At 47.0% G+C, this 16651-nt stretch overlaps 1 protein-coding gene across 1 annotated transcript in view; it reads right to left on the bottom strand.

The window, feature by feature from the left end:
* LOC139373705 (glycerol-3-phosphate dehydrogenase, mitochondrial-like) overlaps positions 1–16120 on the bottom strand; it is a 26294-nt gene extending 10174 nt beyond the window's left edge. Inside the window, exons 1-11 of the mRNA XM_071114584.1 lie at positions 16051–16120; positions 14113–14225; positions 11059–11230; positions 10546–10670; positions 10162–10259; positions 6833–6996; positions 4483–4647; positions 4255–4399; positions 1156–1349; positions 586–720; positions 1–140 (exon numbers count right to left, since the gene is read on the bottom strand). The exon at positions 1–140 is cut by the window's left edge and continues 36 nt beyond it. Of these exons, the coding sequence (XP_070970685.1) occupies positions 1–140; positions 586–720; positions 1156–1349; positions 4255–4399; positions 4483–4647; positions 6833–6996; positions 10162–10259; positions 10546–10670; positions 11059–11230; positions 14113–14214 (1440 nt within the window). The 5' untranslated portion in view covers positions 14215–14225; positions 16051–16120. The remainder of the gene's footprint in view (positions 141–585; positions 721–1155; positions 1350–4254; positions 4400–4482; positions 4648–6832; positions 6997–10161; positions 10260–10545; positions 10671–11058; positions 11231–14112; positions 14226–16050) is intronic.
* Between the last annotated feature and the right edge of the window lie 531 nt (positions 16121–16651).

Genomic DNA, 16651 nt, shown 5'->3' with positions numbered 1-16651 from the left:
GTACAAGGTGGGGCTCCAGTCTTGGCCCCCCTCCAGCACCAGGCCCACTGTCTTACTGGGCCCGCCCCCCAGCCTGTGGGCTGCAACCGCGGCGTCCAGGGTCTCCTCTGCCATGGAGCGGTACGTTGTCCACTTCCCACCTGGGGTGATGGGATCATCCACATGTTACACACACATACACACCAGATACGATAGGGGGGCAGGTAGCTTAGCGGTTAGTGCGTTGGGCCAGTAACCGAAAGGTCGCTAGTTAAAACCCCTGAGCCGACAAGGTGAAACATCTGTCAATGTGCTCTTGAGCAGGGCACTTAACCCTATTTGCTGAGGGTCACTCAGGAGGAGTTGGGATATGCAAAAACACATTTCCAATTCACACATGCATATAATACACACAAATCCAAACACCCACCAGATGATCATTATTATTAGATACAGGGCCAGACAGAATACAGGACATGACCTATCCAATTTGATCAGGAAAAGGTCTATAGGCTAAGAGCCATTGACGGCTACGAACGACCTAGAAACTACTACAGCTGTATAGCACGTCATCAGGATACCACCTGTTTTAGAGTAGGTACTGACCTGCAATGGTGACCAGGCCGCTGTCGCTGACGTTGACTATGTGGTTCCTGCAGATGGACTGGGTGTCTTTAGAGTTGGGGTCAGTGACCAGAGGACGGATACCACTCCACGCTGCCAGGACATCTCCTCTCCTCACTGAGGACCACCGGGCGAGGACAGAGTCAGTATTACACACAAGGTTCCATTAAATCAGATGACCACATCAGATCACATCTTATCACAGGTCCTAGAACCAGTCAGAGAACACAGGGAATCTCATCTTCATGTGATGACAGAGATCATTACCTGAGGCACAGAGGCATTGGACAGGTGTTACATCTAATGACAAAACCACATCAAGCTAAACAATCAGAAAATCAAGCATGTAGTGTCTCCAGCACTTAAAACAATTACTAGCTACTGTGCTGTTCCAAAGTCAACGTTACGTACCCTCTACGGCAGAGGTAGTTTGGGGGTTACGTACCCTCTACGGCAGAGGTAGTTTGGGGGTTACGTACCCTCTACGGCAGAGGTAGTTTGGGGGTTACGTACCCTCTACATCAGGGCTGAGGTAGTTTGGGGGTTACGTACCCTCTACATCAGGGCTGAGGTAGTTGCGGACTTCGTTCAGGATGAAGTTGATGTCTTCCTCCCTTGGGATGGGGTGGGCGGTGATGTCAGTGGGCGTGTCCGTCGTCCCGGCTATGGTCATCTTCTCCCAGGGCAGGAAGAAGATGACACGGCCGTCGCTGGTTGCCGGGTCCAGGAGACCCATGTTGTCAGGACTACAAGAACAGGGCAGAGGGAGGAGGGGCTATGGAAATGACAACTACATTTAGGAAGACCTGGTTGGTCAGCGCTGCTGAATTGAAATTCCCTCATTAAAAATAAAATTACAATTTTCAATTCATGAGTTGAATTTCAATTCATGACCTAAATTTACCTGGTGTGGCAGTGTGGCGCTGTCCCTGGTGTGAAGGTGTGACAGTGTGGTGCTGTCCCTGGTGTGAAGGTGTGACAATGTGGTGCTGTCCCTGGTGTGAAGGTGTGACAGTGTGGTGCTGTCCCTGGTGTGACAGTGTGACAGTGTGGTGCTGTCCCTGGTGTGAAGGTGTGACAGTGTGGTGCTGTCCCTGGTGTGAAGGTGTGACAGTGTGGTGCTGTCCCTGGTGTGAAGTAGTGACAGTGTGGTGCTGTCCCTGGTGTGAAGGTGTGACAGTGTGGTGCTGTCCCTGGTGTGAAGGTGTGACAGTGTGGTGCTGTCCCTGGTGTGAAGGTGTGACAGTGTGGTGCTGTCCCTGGTGTGAAGGTGTGGTGCTGTCCCTGGTGTGAAGGTGTGACAGTGTGGTGCTGTCCCTGGTGTGAAGGTGTGACAGTGTGGTGCTGTCCCTGCTGGGAAGGTGTGACTGTGTGGTGCTGTCCCTGCTGGGAAGGTGTGACTGTGTGGTGCTGTCCTTGGTGTGAAGTAGTGACAGTGTGGTGCTGTCCCTGGTGTGAAGGTGTGACAGTGTGGTGCTGTCCCTGGTGTGAAGGTGTGACAGTGTGGTGCTGTCCCTGGTGTGAAGGTGTGACAGTGTGGTGCTGTCCCTGGTGTGAAGGTGTGACAGTGTGGTGCCGTCCCTGGTGTGAAGGTGTGACAGTGTGGTGCCGTCCCTGGTGTGAAGGTGTGACAGTGTGGTGCCGTCCCTGGTGTGAAGGTGTGACAGTGTGGTGCTGTCCCTGGTGTGAAGGTGTGACAGTGTGGTGCTGTCCCTGGTGTGAAGGTGTGGTGCTGTCCCTGGTGTGAAGGTGTGACAGTGTGGTGCCCCTGGTGTGAAGGTGTGACAGTGTGGTGCCGTCCCTGGTGTGAAGGTGTGACAGTGTGGTGCCGTCCCTGGTGTGAAGGTGTGACAGTGTGGTGCCGTCCCTGGTGTGAAGGTGTGACAGTGTGGTGCTGTCCCTGGTGTGAAGGTGTGACAGTGTGGTGCTGTCCCTGGTGTGAAGGTGTGGTGCTGTCCCTGGTGTGAAGGTGTGACAGTGTGGTGCCGTCCCTGGTGTGAAGGTGTGACAGTGTGGTGCTGTCCCTGGTGTGAAGGTGTGACAGTGTGGTGCTGTCCCTGGTGTGACAGTGTGGTGCTGTCCCTGGTGTGAAGGTGTGGTGCTGTCCCTGGTGTGAAGGTGTGACAGTGTGGTGCTGTCCCTGGTGTGAAGGTGTGACAGTGTGGTGCTATCCCTGGTGTGAAGGTGTGACAGTGTGGTGCCGTCCCTGGTGTGAAGATGTGACAGTGTGGTGCTGCCCCTGGTGTGAAGGTGTGACAGTGTGGTGCCGTCCCTGGTGTGAAGGTGTGACAGTGTGGTGCCGTCCCTGGTGTGAAGGTGTGACAGTGTGGTGCCGTCCCTGGTGTGAAGGTGTGACAGTGTGGTGCTGTCCCTGGTGTGAAGTAGTGACAGTGTGGTGCTGTCCCTGGTGTGAAGGTGTGACAGTGTGGTGCTGTCCCTGGTGTGAAGGTGTGACAGTGTGGTGCTGTCCCTGGTGTGAAGGTGTGACAGTGTGGTGCTGTCCCTGGTGTGAAGGTGTGGTGCTGTCCCTGGTGTGAAGGTGTGACAGTGTGGTGCTGTCCCTGGTGTGAAGGTGTGACAGTGTGGTGCTGTCCCTGCTGGGAAGGTGTGACTGTGTGGTGCTGTCCCTGCTGGGAAGGTGTGACAGTGTGGTGCTGTCCTTGGTGTGAAGTAGTGACAGTGTGGTGCTGTCCCTGGTGTGAAGGTGTGACAGTGTGGTGCTGTCCCTGGTGTGAAGGTGTGACAGTGTGGTGCTGTCCCTGGTGTGAAGGTGTGACAGTGTGGTGCTGTCCCTGGTGTGAAGGTGTGACAGTGTGGTGCCGTCCCTGGTGTGAAGGTGTGACAGTGTGGTGCCGTCCCTGGTGTGAAGGTGTGACAGTGTGGTGCCGTCCCTGGTGTGAAGGTGTGACAGTGTGGTGCTGTCCCTGGTGTGAAGGTGTGGTGCTGTCCCTGGTGTGAAGGTGTGACAGTGTGGTGCCCCTGGTGTGAAGGTGTGACAGTGTGGTGCCGTCCCTGGTGTGAAGGTGTGACAGTGTGGTGCCGTCCCTGGTGTGAAGGTGTGACAGTGTGGTGCCGTCCCTGGTGTGAAGGTGTGACAGTGTGGTGCTGTCCCTGGTGTGAAGGTGTGGTGCTGTCCCTGGTGTGAAGGTGTGGTGCTGTCCCTGGTGTGAAGGTGTGACAGTGTGGTGCCGTCCCTGGTGTGAAGGTGTGACAGTGTGGTGCTGTCCCTGGTGTGAAGGTGTGACAGTGTGGTGCTGTCCCTGGTGTGACAGTGTGGTGCTGTCCCTGGTGTGAAGGTGTGGTGCTGTCCCTGGTGTGAAGGTGTGACAGTGTGGTGCTGTCCCTGGTGTGAAGGTGTGACAGTGTGGTGCTATCCCTGGTGTGAAGGTGTGACAGTGTGGTGCCGTCCCTGGTGTGAAGATGTGACAGTGTGGTGCTGCCCCTGGTGTGAAGGTGTGACAGTGTGGTGCCGTCCCTGGTGTGAAGGTGTGACAGTGTGGTGCCGTCCCTGGTGTGAAGGTGTGACAGTGTGGTGCCGTCCCTGGTGTGAAGGTGTGACAGTGTGGTGCTGTCCCTGGTGTGAAGGTGTGACAGTGTGGTGCTGTCCCTGGTGTGAAGGTGTGACAGTGTGGTTCTGTCCCTGTACTGTACCTGTAATAACCAGGGATAACTATGTGAACCCCAGCACTGGGCTGGCAGATGTTAATGTTTTTCCCGTCGTCCATCTTCCTCAGAGAGTCCGTGAACGGTCCCGTGGCGTTAATGACACATTTGGCTCTGACGTCAAATTCATTTCCTGTGAGAGATCATAACTGTTTCTGTCAAAAACCACTGTCATACTGTGTCTTCGTGTGTGTGTGCAGATACAAGTGTGTGTACCTGTGATAACGTCCCTGCAGCGCGCCCCACAGACCTTCTCCTTGCCCGTCCCTGTGTCTGTTTTCTTCAGCAGGTGGACCACCTCTGTGTAGTTAGCGATGGCAGCACCATGTCTGGCTGCTGTCAGGGCGATCGCCAGGTTCATACGAGCATCGTTATGCTGTCCTGTAGCGGGGGGGGGGGGGGGGGGGGGGGGGGGGTGAAGGGTGAGAGACGATAGGAGGGGGTCGAAGAGAAATAGAAACAAATAAGGAAGATTTCCTTAGAGGTGCTCTATGCAGAATTGTTCCACCATTTCCTGGTTAGCCTAATTCCAGTTTATGTGCCAAAACAAGCAATTATATTGTATAGAATCATTGTACCATCTAAACCGAAATATATTTTCCATAAACAAAAATATAGTATTTTCAGCTGTTTGAAGCTTGTGTACAAAACCCAAAGTAGAAAGACACAAAAACTAAACTTAAGAATAGAAGCATAGAAATAGCACACAGAACAGATCTACCGCTTCTCAGACTTTCTTTCAATGAGAATGACAGATCTATAACTCCCATTTCTATGTGCATTTGGTCAGGTTGCCCAAAAAGTTAAATATTGCATCTTTAAGAATTTGGAACGGAGCTTTTAAGTGCAGTGTGGCTGTGGTGTATCTAATGTGTGGGAATCCCTTGCAGGGGCATTTGGTTCATTGCTGCCCTCAAGGCCCGGTCCTAAGCCATGCCTGCTGGTGCTACTCAAATCACTAGTCAGAGAGCTTGTGGGATGGGACAGACAGCCAGGGCTGGGCTGGACAGTGCTGGCTTGGGGTGGGCTGACGTGGGGCTGGGGTGTGCTTGGCTGGGCTGATGCCTCACATTAGGCAGCAGAAGGTATGACTGGAGACCCTGTCGTTAACCCAAAATATGATACGTCTAACAAACCAGTTCATGGTTGCTTGCTGAAAAAATACAATTACACACTTGTGCAGAATGAATTAGTAAGAATGAGGACTCCTGTCTGTGTGTGTGTGTGTGTGTGTGTGTGTGTGTGTGTGTGTGTGTGTGTGTGTGTGTGTGTGTGTCTGTGTGTGTGTCTCTCTGTGTCTGTGTGTGTGTGTGTGTTGGACCACACTGGTCTCCTGGGAAATGAGTAACGCTGGTGAAGTCTAAGATCCCACCCGGCAGGGTGAAGAACAGGAGGAGACAGAGCAGTCTGGCAGTCAGACCACGGTACTGCTCTCCTCTTCTCTGAGCCGCAGTAGCAGAGAAGGTCAGCTTTTGAAATGTCACGGCCGTGATTGTTCCAGACGGAATAATTGGAGAGAAAAGACCCCCTCAGCCTCCTGGGGGGGAGGGGTACAAACCAACCCAACAATGCTGATTCAACCCAACACAAAACCCCTCTGAATATTCTCTGTTTGCTGTAGGACAGTCAGCACACCCAGAGACAATACATACACAAACATTCTGCCTGGAAGAAATGTTAAGCTACAAATATGTTCTGCACGTTTCAAATGAGCAATAAACAAAACGCATTCAAATAAACAAAACGCTAAAAAAATATCAACATGCCTCACTCTTCCTTAGAAAGTCAAGTGAGTAAATGTGATGAACTGTTGCTCAGGTATCTGGAGAAGAGGTTGTCTTTCCACTCTTGGAGAGACCTAGTAGAATCTAAATGTAGACTGACTGATTCAGGTAGCCTTCAGACACAGAGTTGGCTGTTGTTGGTTTGAAAAAGAGAGGCCTCCAGTCAACTAATGGGACATTCTCTGCACAGAGTACACCCAGATAGAGCCGGAACATCTGATTGGTTGTCTCCGTGCCAATCCAGGCCACGCACACACTACACAGCCTTGGCCCAAGGCGCATAGAGAGCACAAGCTGCTCGCAGACGCATTGGTTCAGGCATCAATGGACATGTGAGATCTGATGGCCACCGGCTGCCTTGTGTCTTGTCTTGTTGTTGACTTGGGTCACATTCAATCACACCCACACTAAAGAAAAATTATTTTGTTACTGTTGGGAAAAAGGAAGTATTTTTATGAACATGAGTTTTGTTTAATAACAGTGTAGGCTAATATGAATTCTTAATGTATGGCAAACCGGCCCTAGACATAGCCCACTTAGCAAACAGAAGAAAAGCATCTTGATAAATGAGACGGTTATTACCATCCTATCGGAGCATTACTGACTGAAGTGTTGGTATGTCCAACAACAATTATACATCTTAGTCATTTAGCAGAGACACTGTTATCCAGAGAGACTTACAGTGAGTGTAACACATTTTGGACCAGTTCCCCGGATCCAGACTAAACCTACTCCTGGACTAAAAAGCCCTTTCAATTAAGATAATAATGAGAAATACTCACCATCATAGTAGACGATGGCTCCCACCAGCTTGTCTTTCTTCAGCATGGGGAAGAGTTCCAGAGCCTTGTTCTTACTGAGGACATAACTGCTCTTCAGACACTGGCCTCCAGCGACCAGGTCGTACATCTTTATACCAGCCCAGTAGTATGGCAGCTGCCACCATCTATAAACAGATAGTACAGTACATCTTTCTACCAGTCCAGTAGTTCATCTAAGATGGTCGCCGAAAGGGAATGGCTGACGTTTTACATGCCTGTAACCAATTGTGCTATTTTGTTAATTTTTTTTGCGTTGTTTGTACCTTATTATTAAACTTATTTTGTACATAATGTACATAATGCTACCGTCTCTTATGACCGAAAATATCTTCTGGATATCAGAACTGGGATTACATACCATGAACTGGAAGAAGCTTTTTCCTTTAACGAGTCTGACGAGAAAGATTTACTGCTCTCCTGGGAACAAGCCCAGATCCTCTTCATTTGCATGAAGAAAAGACGGAGGAAAGGATGACGCAGATCGGGCTGCCTTTTGAGAATCCGTAGACGAGCGAGTAAACTCCCACTGCCATCAATTCTACTTGCTAATATGCAATGATTGGAAAATAAAATTGATGACCTACGATTACGAATATCCTACCAAACGGACATTAAGAACTGTAATATCTTATGTTTCAACGAGTCGTAGCTGAACAGTGACACGGATAATATAGAGCTGGTGGGATTTTCAATGAACCGGCAGAACAGAGAAGCTACGCCTGGTAAGATGAGGGGTGGGGTGTGTGTCTTGTTGTCAATAACAGGTGCGCAATGTCTAATATTAAAAAAGTTTAGAGGTATTGCTCGCCTGTGGTAGAGTACCTTATGATAAGCTGTAGACCACACTATCTATCAAGAGAGTTCTCATCTATATTATTCGTAGCCGTTTTTTTACTACCACAGATCGATGCTGGCACTAAGACCACACTCAACCAACTCTATAAGGCCATAAGCAAACAAGAAAATGCTCACCCAGAAGCGGCGCTACTAGTGGCCGGGGACTTTAACGCAGGCAAACTTAAATCAGTTTTACCAAATTTTTCCAGCATGTCACATGTGCAACCAGAGGGGGGGGGGGGGGGGACTCTAGACCACCTTCACACACAGAGATACGTACAAAGCTCTCCCCCACCCTCCAGTTGGCAAATCTGACCATAATTCTATCCTCCTGATTCCTGCTTACAAGCAAAAACTAAAGAAGGAAGTACGAGTGACTCGCTCAATACGGAAGTGGTCAGATGATGCGGATGCTACGCTACATGACTGTCTTGCTAGCACAGACTGGAATATGTTCCAGGATTCATCCAATGGCAATGAGGAGTGTACCACCTTAGTCTTCAGCTTCATCAATAAGTGCATCGACGACGACATCCCCACAGTGACCGTACGTACATATCCTAACCAGAAGCCATGGATTACAGGCAACATCCGCATCGAGCTAAAGGCTAGAGCCGCCACTTTCAAGGAGCGGGACACTAATCCGGTGGCCAATAAGAAATCCTGCTATGCCCTCAGATGAACCATCAAACAAGCAAAGTGTCAATACCGGATTAATATTGAATCCTACTACACCGGCTCTAGATGAGCTAGTTTGGGGGTTACGGCTAAATGCCTTACAAGCTCGCTTCGAGGCAAGCAACACTGAAGCATGCACGAGAGCACCAGCTGATCTGGATGACTGTGTGATAACGCTCTCGGTAGCCAATGTGAGGAAGACCTTTAAACAGGTCAAAATTCACAAAGCCGCGGGGACAGATGGATTACCAGGACTTGTACTCAAAGCATGCGCAGACCAACTGGCATGTGACTTCACTGACATTTTCAACCTCTCCCTGACTGAGTCTGTAATACCTACATGTTTCAGGCAGACCACCCTAGTCCCTGTGCCAAAAGAAGTGAAGGTAACCTGCCTAAATAATTACCATCCCGTAGCACTCACGTCGGTAGCCATGAAGTGCTTTGAAAGGTTGGTCATGGCTCACATCAACACCATCCTCCCGGATACCCTAGACCCACTCCAATTTGCATACCACCCCAACAGATCCAAAGATGGCGCAATCTCAATCGCACTCCACACTGCCCTTTCCCACCTGGACAAAAGGAACACATATGTGAGAATGCTGTTCATTGACTACAGCTCAGCGTTCAACACCATAGTGCCCACGAAGCTCATCACTAAGTTAAGGACCCTGGGACTAAACACCTCCCGCGGGTCGAGAGTTTCAAGTTCCTTGGTGTCCACATCACCAACGATCTATCATGGTCCATGAGGGCACGACAAAACCTATGCAGTCCCCCTCAGGAGACTGAAAAGATTTGGCATGGGTCAACAGTTCCTCAAAACATTCTACAGCTGCAATATCGAGAGCATCCTGACCGGTTGCATCACCGCCTGGTGTGGCAGCTGCTCCACATCTGACCGTAAGGTGCTGTAGAGGGTGGTGCGTACGGCCCGGTACATCACTGGGGCCAAACTTCCTGCGATCCAGGACCTCTATAATAGGCGGTCAGACGAAAGCCCATAAAACAGTCAGAGACTCCAATCACCCAAGTCTTTCTCTGCTACCGCACGGCAAGGGGTACCAGAGCGCCAAGTCTAGGACCAAAAGTCTCCTTAACAGCTTCTACCCCAAGGCATAAGACTGCTGAAAAATGTATCGAATGGCCACCAGACTATTACATCGACCCCCTTCCCCCCCCATTTGTTTTGTACACTGCTGCTACTCGCTGTTTATTATCTATGCATAGTCACTTCACCCCTACCTACATGTACAAATTACTTCTGTAACCACACACACTGACTCGGTATCCCCTGTATATAGCCTCGTTATTGTTCATTTATTGTGTTACTTTTTTTTTTTTTTTTACTTTAGATAATTTGGTAAATATTTTTTTTTGAAACTCTTCTTGAACTGCACTGTTGGTTTGTAAGTACGCTTGTAAGTAAGGGCTTGTAAAGTAAGCATTACACAGTAAGGTCTACACTTGTTTTCAGGGCATGTGACAAATAAAGTTTGATATGATTTGATTTAGGACAGCAGCTGCCACCATCTATAAACAGACAGTACAACATCTTTATACCAGCCCAGTAGACAGAGTACATTCAGCCATTACATTTATATGTTGGTCATTTAGCAGATGCTCTTATCCAGAGTGACTTAAAGTCAGTGACCATTCAAGGTGACCATTCGAGGGTAACCATTAGAATAAACAACCACCACACACTCAGAACATTTTCAGTTGAAAGGGTATAACACTCATTCTACTAACTGTGTGGACTCATGTCTTACTTGTAAACAGGGAGCATAATGGGTAGTGGGGCAGACAGATGAGGGGCGATGTCTAGCAGGTTGGAGCGCTCGTGGAGAGCCTCTTTCACCATCATGTACTGAGAACGGGGGAAAGAGGGGTTCAGAGGTCAGTAAAATGGGTGGATAACATCTAACACATAACACAGTACTTGTTGGTAGAAGAGTAGGAGTATACCCGTAGCATTCACACAATAGCAGACCAAGGAAGGATTATGGGAAACACCTAGTGCCCTACAACCCTCTGAATCTTCCAACCTCTCAATCTCTTTTCAATTATAAAATGTCCACAACGGGGGAAAACAAAGCAATGTGATCCCAGAGGGAACCAACTGTCAGGCAGCATCGGAAAAACGAGCCGTTTACCTGTTCGTAATCTAACTTCATGATGGCCTTTTGGAGGTATCGTACTCCCCCGTGGATGAGCTTGGTGCTCCGGCTGCTGGTCCCCGATGAGAAATCATTCCTCTCCACCAGGGCAGTCTTGAGGTCTAGGAGAGCAGAGACAAATCAAGACAAGACCAGGATTTAGACAGGGAATGGGGTGATATTTCAGACTATATGGCACACTACTTTAAACCAGGGCTCATAGGGTTCTGGTCAAAAGTAGTGCACTATATAGGGAATAGGGTGCCTTTTCAGATGCACCCTGAGAGTCAGAGTTATTCAGGAGGCATTTGATAGGTTATGACTTCCATGTGTTTCTCCTGTCGTGTAATATGCATGAAGGGAAAATGGCAAGGCATGCATATTGCATTGAGGGCCTCATAATATTGAGAGAAGAATAGCCTCGACTCTCCTGCACATTGACTGAAATTGAAATGTAATTGACCCCAACCAAAAAGGTTTTCCAAAATGATGCAGTTCGTGGGGACTCACTGCGTGTGACAGCGTCTAAGGCACATCCGGAGCCCGTGGCCCCTCCCCCTACGACAAGGACGTCAAACTCCTCAGTGTCTTGCAGGGTGGAGAGCTGAGCCTGTCTGGTTGGGAGCTCATCTTTAAACGGCTGCTTTAACTCCCCCTCCGCCGCTACGTACGCCAGCCGTGCCTGGACAACATGCAGTACAGGCACAGTTACATCTGTTTTGGTGGAGGCATTGTCTTTTGTGACAGACTGAAAATAATCAAGATTTGGCTCTGGCTTCAGAGATTAGTGAAAGCATAAAGCGATGTCTTAAAGCCTGGATAATCTCCTCTGGGATAGATGTGTCTACATTGTCACAGCAACATTGTCACGACCATAGATATCGATGGTCACAACAACATCAGGTACCCATATCGGTAAGGGTTGTACCCACAATCCTATTCATACAGAAAGACCCCTGCTTGCAGTACTTAGATAATAACAATGATTCCTGGTGTCTGATTTGCAAAAGCACAAAAGAACTCAGGGAAAATAGAACAAAGTCAAATCAAGTCTGTTCTGAACTCAAGGATCATGGGGACAAGCAAGTTAAGCATGGCTGTCGTAATGAAACATTTTATTCATTTTCTATTTAGCATTTTATTCTCTAAATGATTACATCGAGCTGCTGCGATGCCACTTGGTCCATTTGACTTGCAAATCTGTGAATGAAACCCGGGCATTTGTAATTTAGGGCCGTAACAGCAAACAAGATCAAATAATGAGTGTCTATTTCCATGGACGTGCATATTTAAAACACCCACAGACAATTAAGTGGCATTCTGCCCTGCAATCACGTTGAGTACATGGAGTCAGTGAGACAGTGGATGTCATGCAAATGTCCAATCGCCCACCGCCAGAAAACAGAAAAACGTTCAAGCTGAAAGAGAGAAAGAGATTGTGCCCTTGTCACAGAGGAGACCAAACAGACATATTTATCCAATTAGCAGTAGATTCTCCAGGGTTAGTTAGTGATGGCCTCTGTCGTCCGCATGCCTGATTGCAGATTATTATAATTTTTTTGGAGGTGTTTCACTGTTGCTTACCCATTTATTCTTGTTTGGGAGGAAGGTGAGGGGGATGATGAGATATTATACCAGGATACAGAAATAAAGGTTCACATTAGGACAAAGGGTCACACAAAGGGTCAGATGCTTTAGACAAGTGACCTGGTATGTCACTAGTAATAACAGACCATTGAAATAGAAGATATACTGTAAGACGTATTTATATCTGTGGTGCTGATTAGGTTAAAAGGTCAAGAGATGCACCCGTTTCTCTCTTTCTAACGCGACTCCTTGGCTATTTCAATCCCTGGTCTACAGTGATGCAGTGGTCACCTGGTCTCAGATCGGTTTGTGCTGTCAATATAGTCATTATCATGTCAAACATGTTCGGCACAAACAGATCTGGGACCAGTCTAATGCTTTTTCACACAGCAGTTGCCCTATTAATAATATGAAGTGATGCATCGCCATGGAAACATTGTGTATTTTGTCCAGTTCCCTGGAGTTTCAGACGCTATGTTATATGATCCACATGAGCTTCATCAGATTTGAATAAATGAAAAATAATGAAATAAAAATCAGGACTCCCATTCCTCCTCAGTGTTTTTTTGTTTCTTTGTCACCAAAATAGTGCTGATTATTTCACTGTACTAAACAAACATCAAAAGTCATGTTCCCTTCTTTTGTTTTACGCAAATGAAACAAGGCATAAGAACTTCTCACGTCACAAAGCTAAAGTCCATCTTACCACTTCATAAGGCAGTTTATGGCAAGTTGCGACAGAAAGTAAGCTATTTTATGATCAGGGTTGGTCCCATTGAAGGTCAACTTCACTCTACACAGCTACAGTCCCATTGACTGTCTTCATATTCAGGTCAACTTCACTCTACACAGCTAAAGTCCCATTGACTGTCTTCACATTCAGGTCAACTTCACTCTACACAGCTAAAATCCCATTGACTGTCTTCATATTCAGGTCAACTTCACTCTACACAGCTAAAGTCCCATTGACTGTCTTCACATTCAGGTCAACTTCACTTTACACAGCTAAAGTCCCATTGAAGGTCTTCATATTCAGGTCAACTTCACTCTACACAGCTAAAGTCCCATTGACTGTCGTCACATTCAGGTCAACTTCACTCTACACAGCTAAAATCCCATTGACTGTCTTCATATTCAGGTCAACTTCACTCTACACAGCTAAAGTCCCATTGACTGTCTTCATATTCAGGTCAACTTCACTCTACACAGCTAAAGTCCCATTGACTGTCTTCATATTCAGGTCAACTTCACTCTACACAGCAGTCCTATCTGAGCAGCATAGTCTTGAATAAAAGTGGAACACATTCCTCAGTCTAGATAAGACATGCCCAGATGCATGTTGACGTTTATTGTCATGAATCTTGTCCTGGAGGCAGAACTGAGCCATTTCCACGAGACAGGCCAGCTGGAATGTCAAAATTGTCTATATCGTAAAAATGCATGAAAATACAAATTTGCTTTTTGGTCTTAATTTAAGGTTAGGCATTAGGGTTAGCAGTGTGGTTAGTGTTAGGCATTAGCAGTGTGGTTAAGGTTATGGTTAAGGTGTGTGCCAGCTAGTGACCACTCTGCAGAGCTGCCTACAGTACATTAGTCATCCCAATAAATGCCAACCTGCTGCCCAGATGGGCATTCCCTATAGACTCCCAGGAGCATACCCTGCCATTGTCAGATGCTGTCCCAGCATTCCCTAGTAGACTCCCAGGAGCCTGCCCTGCCATTGGCAGACGCTCTCCCACTCTCAGTACTATCTATAACCTGCTGCAGAGGGACTCTGAGGTGTAATTTACAGGTCCTGACTTTAGAAACAGACTACCACAACCTTGGCAACATAAAGATGAGATTAGAAAATGTTATTGTCCTCAATGCAGCATACAAATTCAAAATCCATACAAGTATGAGAAAAACAAGTTTACGAAACACAAGCAGATTGTGTGAAATGCAACCCACTACATCATCTCAATGTCCCAGGCCTACCTGTGTCTTTCTGTATTCCGACAGTTGTGATAGGCCCAGAAGAGCAGCGGCCGCCCCGGTCCCGATGATAGCTGTCCCTTTCAAGGCCTTCCGGAACGCCATTGATGCTGTTCCTGCAGCACAACACACAGCAGTGGACTGAGTTAGACACACTGGGTTATATTGCAATGACATGACAGGTGATCATGTGGAGAGGGCGTGACAGGAGGGCAAAGAGCCAATCGGCTAGGGCCAGGTGCTGGGGGACAATGTGGGGGTAGGGGGGCATGGGATTCACAGGCAGAAGTAGTGGAGGAGAGTGTGGGAGCCCTGGGAGTGTCTGTGTGAGACACTTGGATGACAGCTGACTTTTCTTTAACATTCTTACTTGTCTGACAGTTAATTGTTTTTTTAAACCTTTATTTAACTAGGCAAGTCAGGTGACGGCCTACTCCAGCCAACCCCTAACCCGGACGACGCTGGGCCAATTGTGCGCCGCCCCTATGGGACTCCCAATCATGGCCGGTTGTGATACAACCTGGAATCGAACCAGGGTCTGTAGTGACGCCTCTAGCACTGAGATGCAGGGCCTTAGACCACTGCGCCACTCTGGAGTTAAGACGACACCTGGTTCACCCACTCAGGTGAAGTGACATGATGGCCACTTTCTCTCCATCATTCTGACAATCTGCTTAAAATACATTTTTTTCAATATATTCTAATCTACAACTGAGCAAACATCATAGTGGTGTGTGCATGCACACCAGCAGCTCTTGTTTCACTAGGCCAGAGGTAATGATTTCCCTCATAAGATGAGGAGAATTAAAAAAATGTCTGTCATTTTCTTATCTGTCATGAATGTAGGTAGGCAAATCCTTTTGGATGAGACAAGCTGCGTTCTGTGTTTATTACCTGTGTATTATGTGTTCATCAGATGGATCATAAAATCAAATATATGATAATAAGAAAAAAAGTACATGTAGCATGACATCGTCGTGTTGATCCAGTGAATGCGTTAAGAGTGCGGCAGGTAGCCTACAGTACTAGTTAGAGTTACCCCAGTAACCGGAAGATTAAGCAAGGCGCTCTGTACTACTGGGGTTGACCCGTAAAACAACACATTTCACCGCACCTATCCAGTTTTCGTGAAAATAAAACATATTTTTGTATTATTTGTTTTTATTATTATTAATACTCAGCTTGATTAAGTATAGGAGAAATGAATGGGGAGGGGTCTTACAGCCCCGCCCACGCAGAGAGACAAGTACATTATTGGTTTCAGAATGGCATTACTTCCTGGTGACACATCTCCAACGTAACACACCAGGGCCAAATCCCACATGACAGCAGCCGTTTACTCAACTGAATGACAGAAAATGAAGAAATTACGCAGGGAACCACATGAATAAGAGACATGATCACGCGAGATACAGACGCCACCATCCACATAACATACAGTAAATCCCTCTAAGACAACATTTTAGCTTGAGACTTGTTGTTAATGACAACAAATACACATGCAAGAACAGTGACAGCAACTCATATGAAGGTTCCGAGTGTTTACACAAAAACGACAACGTGAATTTAGAGGACAAACTAACTTAGCATTTGTTCCAATTCTTATACGTTACATAAAAATAAAAAAGTAAATCCATCCCCATTTCGGTGATACTGGTTATCCAATGCAAATGCAACAGGAAGTAAATATAACTCTATTTCACAGTGTTTTTATTCTATAGAACGGTGTAAAATAAAACAGAATGCCGTATCATCATCGTACCAGAAACAGAACAGAAAACGTTGAAGGTGCACTGGTGAGAGGGTTCTAGCAATTCGTACAATGCCGCATTGACGTTCGCCATGATATTGTCTGGCTCGCTGCCAGTCGCTCAACTTTTCATATTATCACTATAACAATAAAGAAAGGGCACAAATATTTATTCTAAATCGTTCACTTACTGATTTTCTATGTTCAATTGATGATAACGCCGGGAGAACGGTGATACAACTCTGACAGCCAGGAGAACCAGGAAGCAAAGATTAGTTGACTGACATATGGGTAGACCAATGGGATTACACAATTATCCAATCAGGTTGGAGAGGGCTTTGCTATAATAATGAGGTAAGTGAAGGGCAAAATTGCACAACGTTTCCCCAGGAATCCCCATCCTCAATAGTGCGGGGTCACTATTTAGCCACAAGTGTCACCAGCCCTAGTCATTATTTTACATGATTGTTGTTTAGTATCTTCGTACATACCTCTATATTTGGCGTAGGCTGCTGTAAATGCGACTATGCATATCATTAAATTAGTTGTGAATTGAGGTGAGATTGTTATTAGTTTTTTTACAATGCTTTCATCAGGCATTTCGCCAACCCATATGCGTTCATGTGTATTATTATGTGATGTTTGTTTTTTTTATCATTCTTGTATGATGTCAAAAAAAATAAACATTCTATTCTATTCTATTAGATTCTGTACGCTATCGTGTGTTTACAGAAGTATCTGAAACATCCATCCTTGGAAGGGATTGGTGCGCGTAATGCTCGATGAGTCCAG

The sequence above is a fragment of the Oncorhynchus clarkii genome, chromosome 18 (genome assembly GCF_045791955.1).
Source record: "Oncorhynchus clarkii lewisi isolate Uvic-CL-2024 chromosome 18, UVic_Ocla_1.0, whole genome shotgun sequence".
Classification (NCBI taxonomy): Eukaryota; Metazoa; Chordata; class Actinopteri; order Salmoniformes; family Salmonidae; genus Oncorhynchus; species Oncorhynchus clarkii.
The sequence above is the reverse complement of the archived record's forward strand: the minus strand, read 5'-3'. Positions and strand labels throughout refer to the sequence as shown.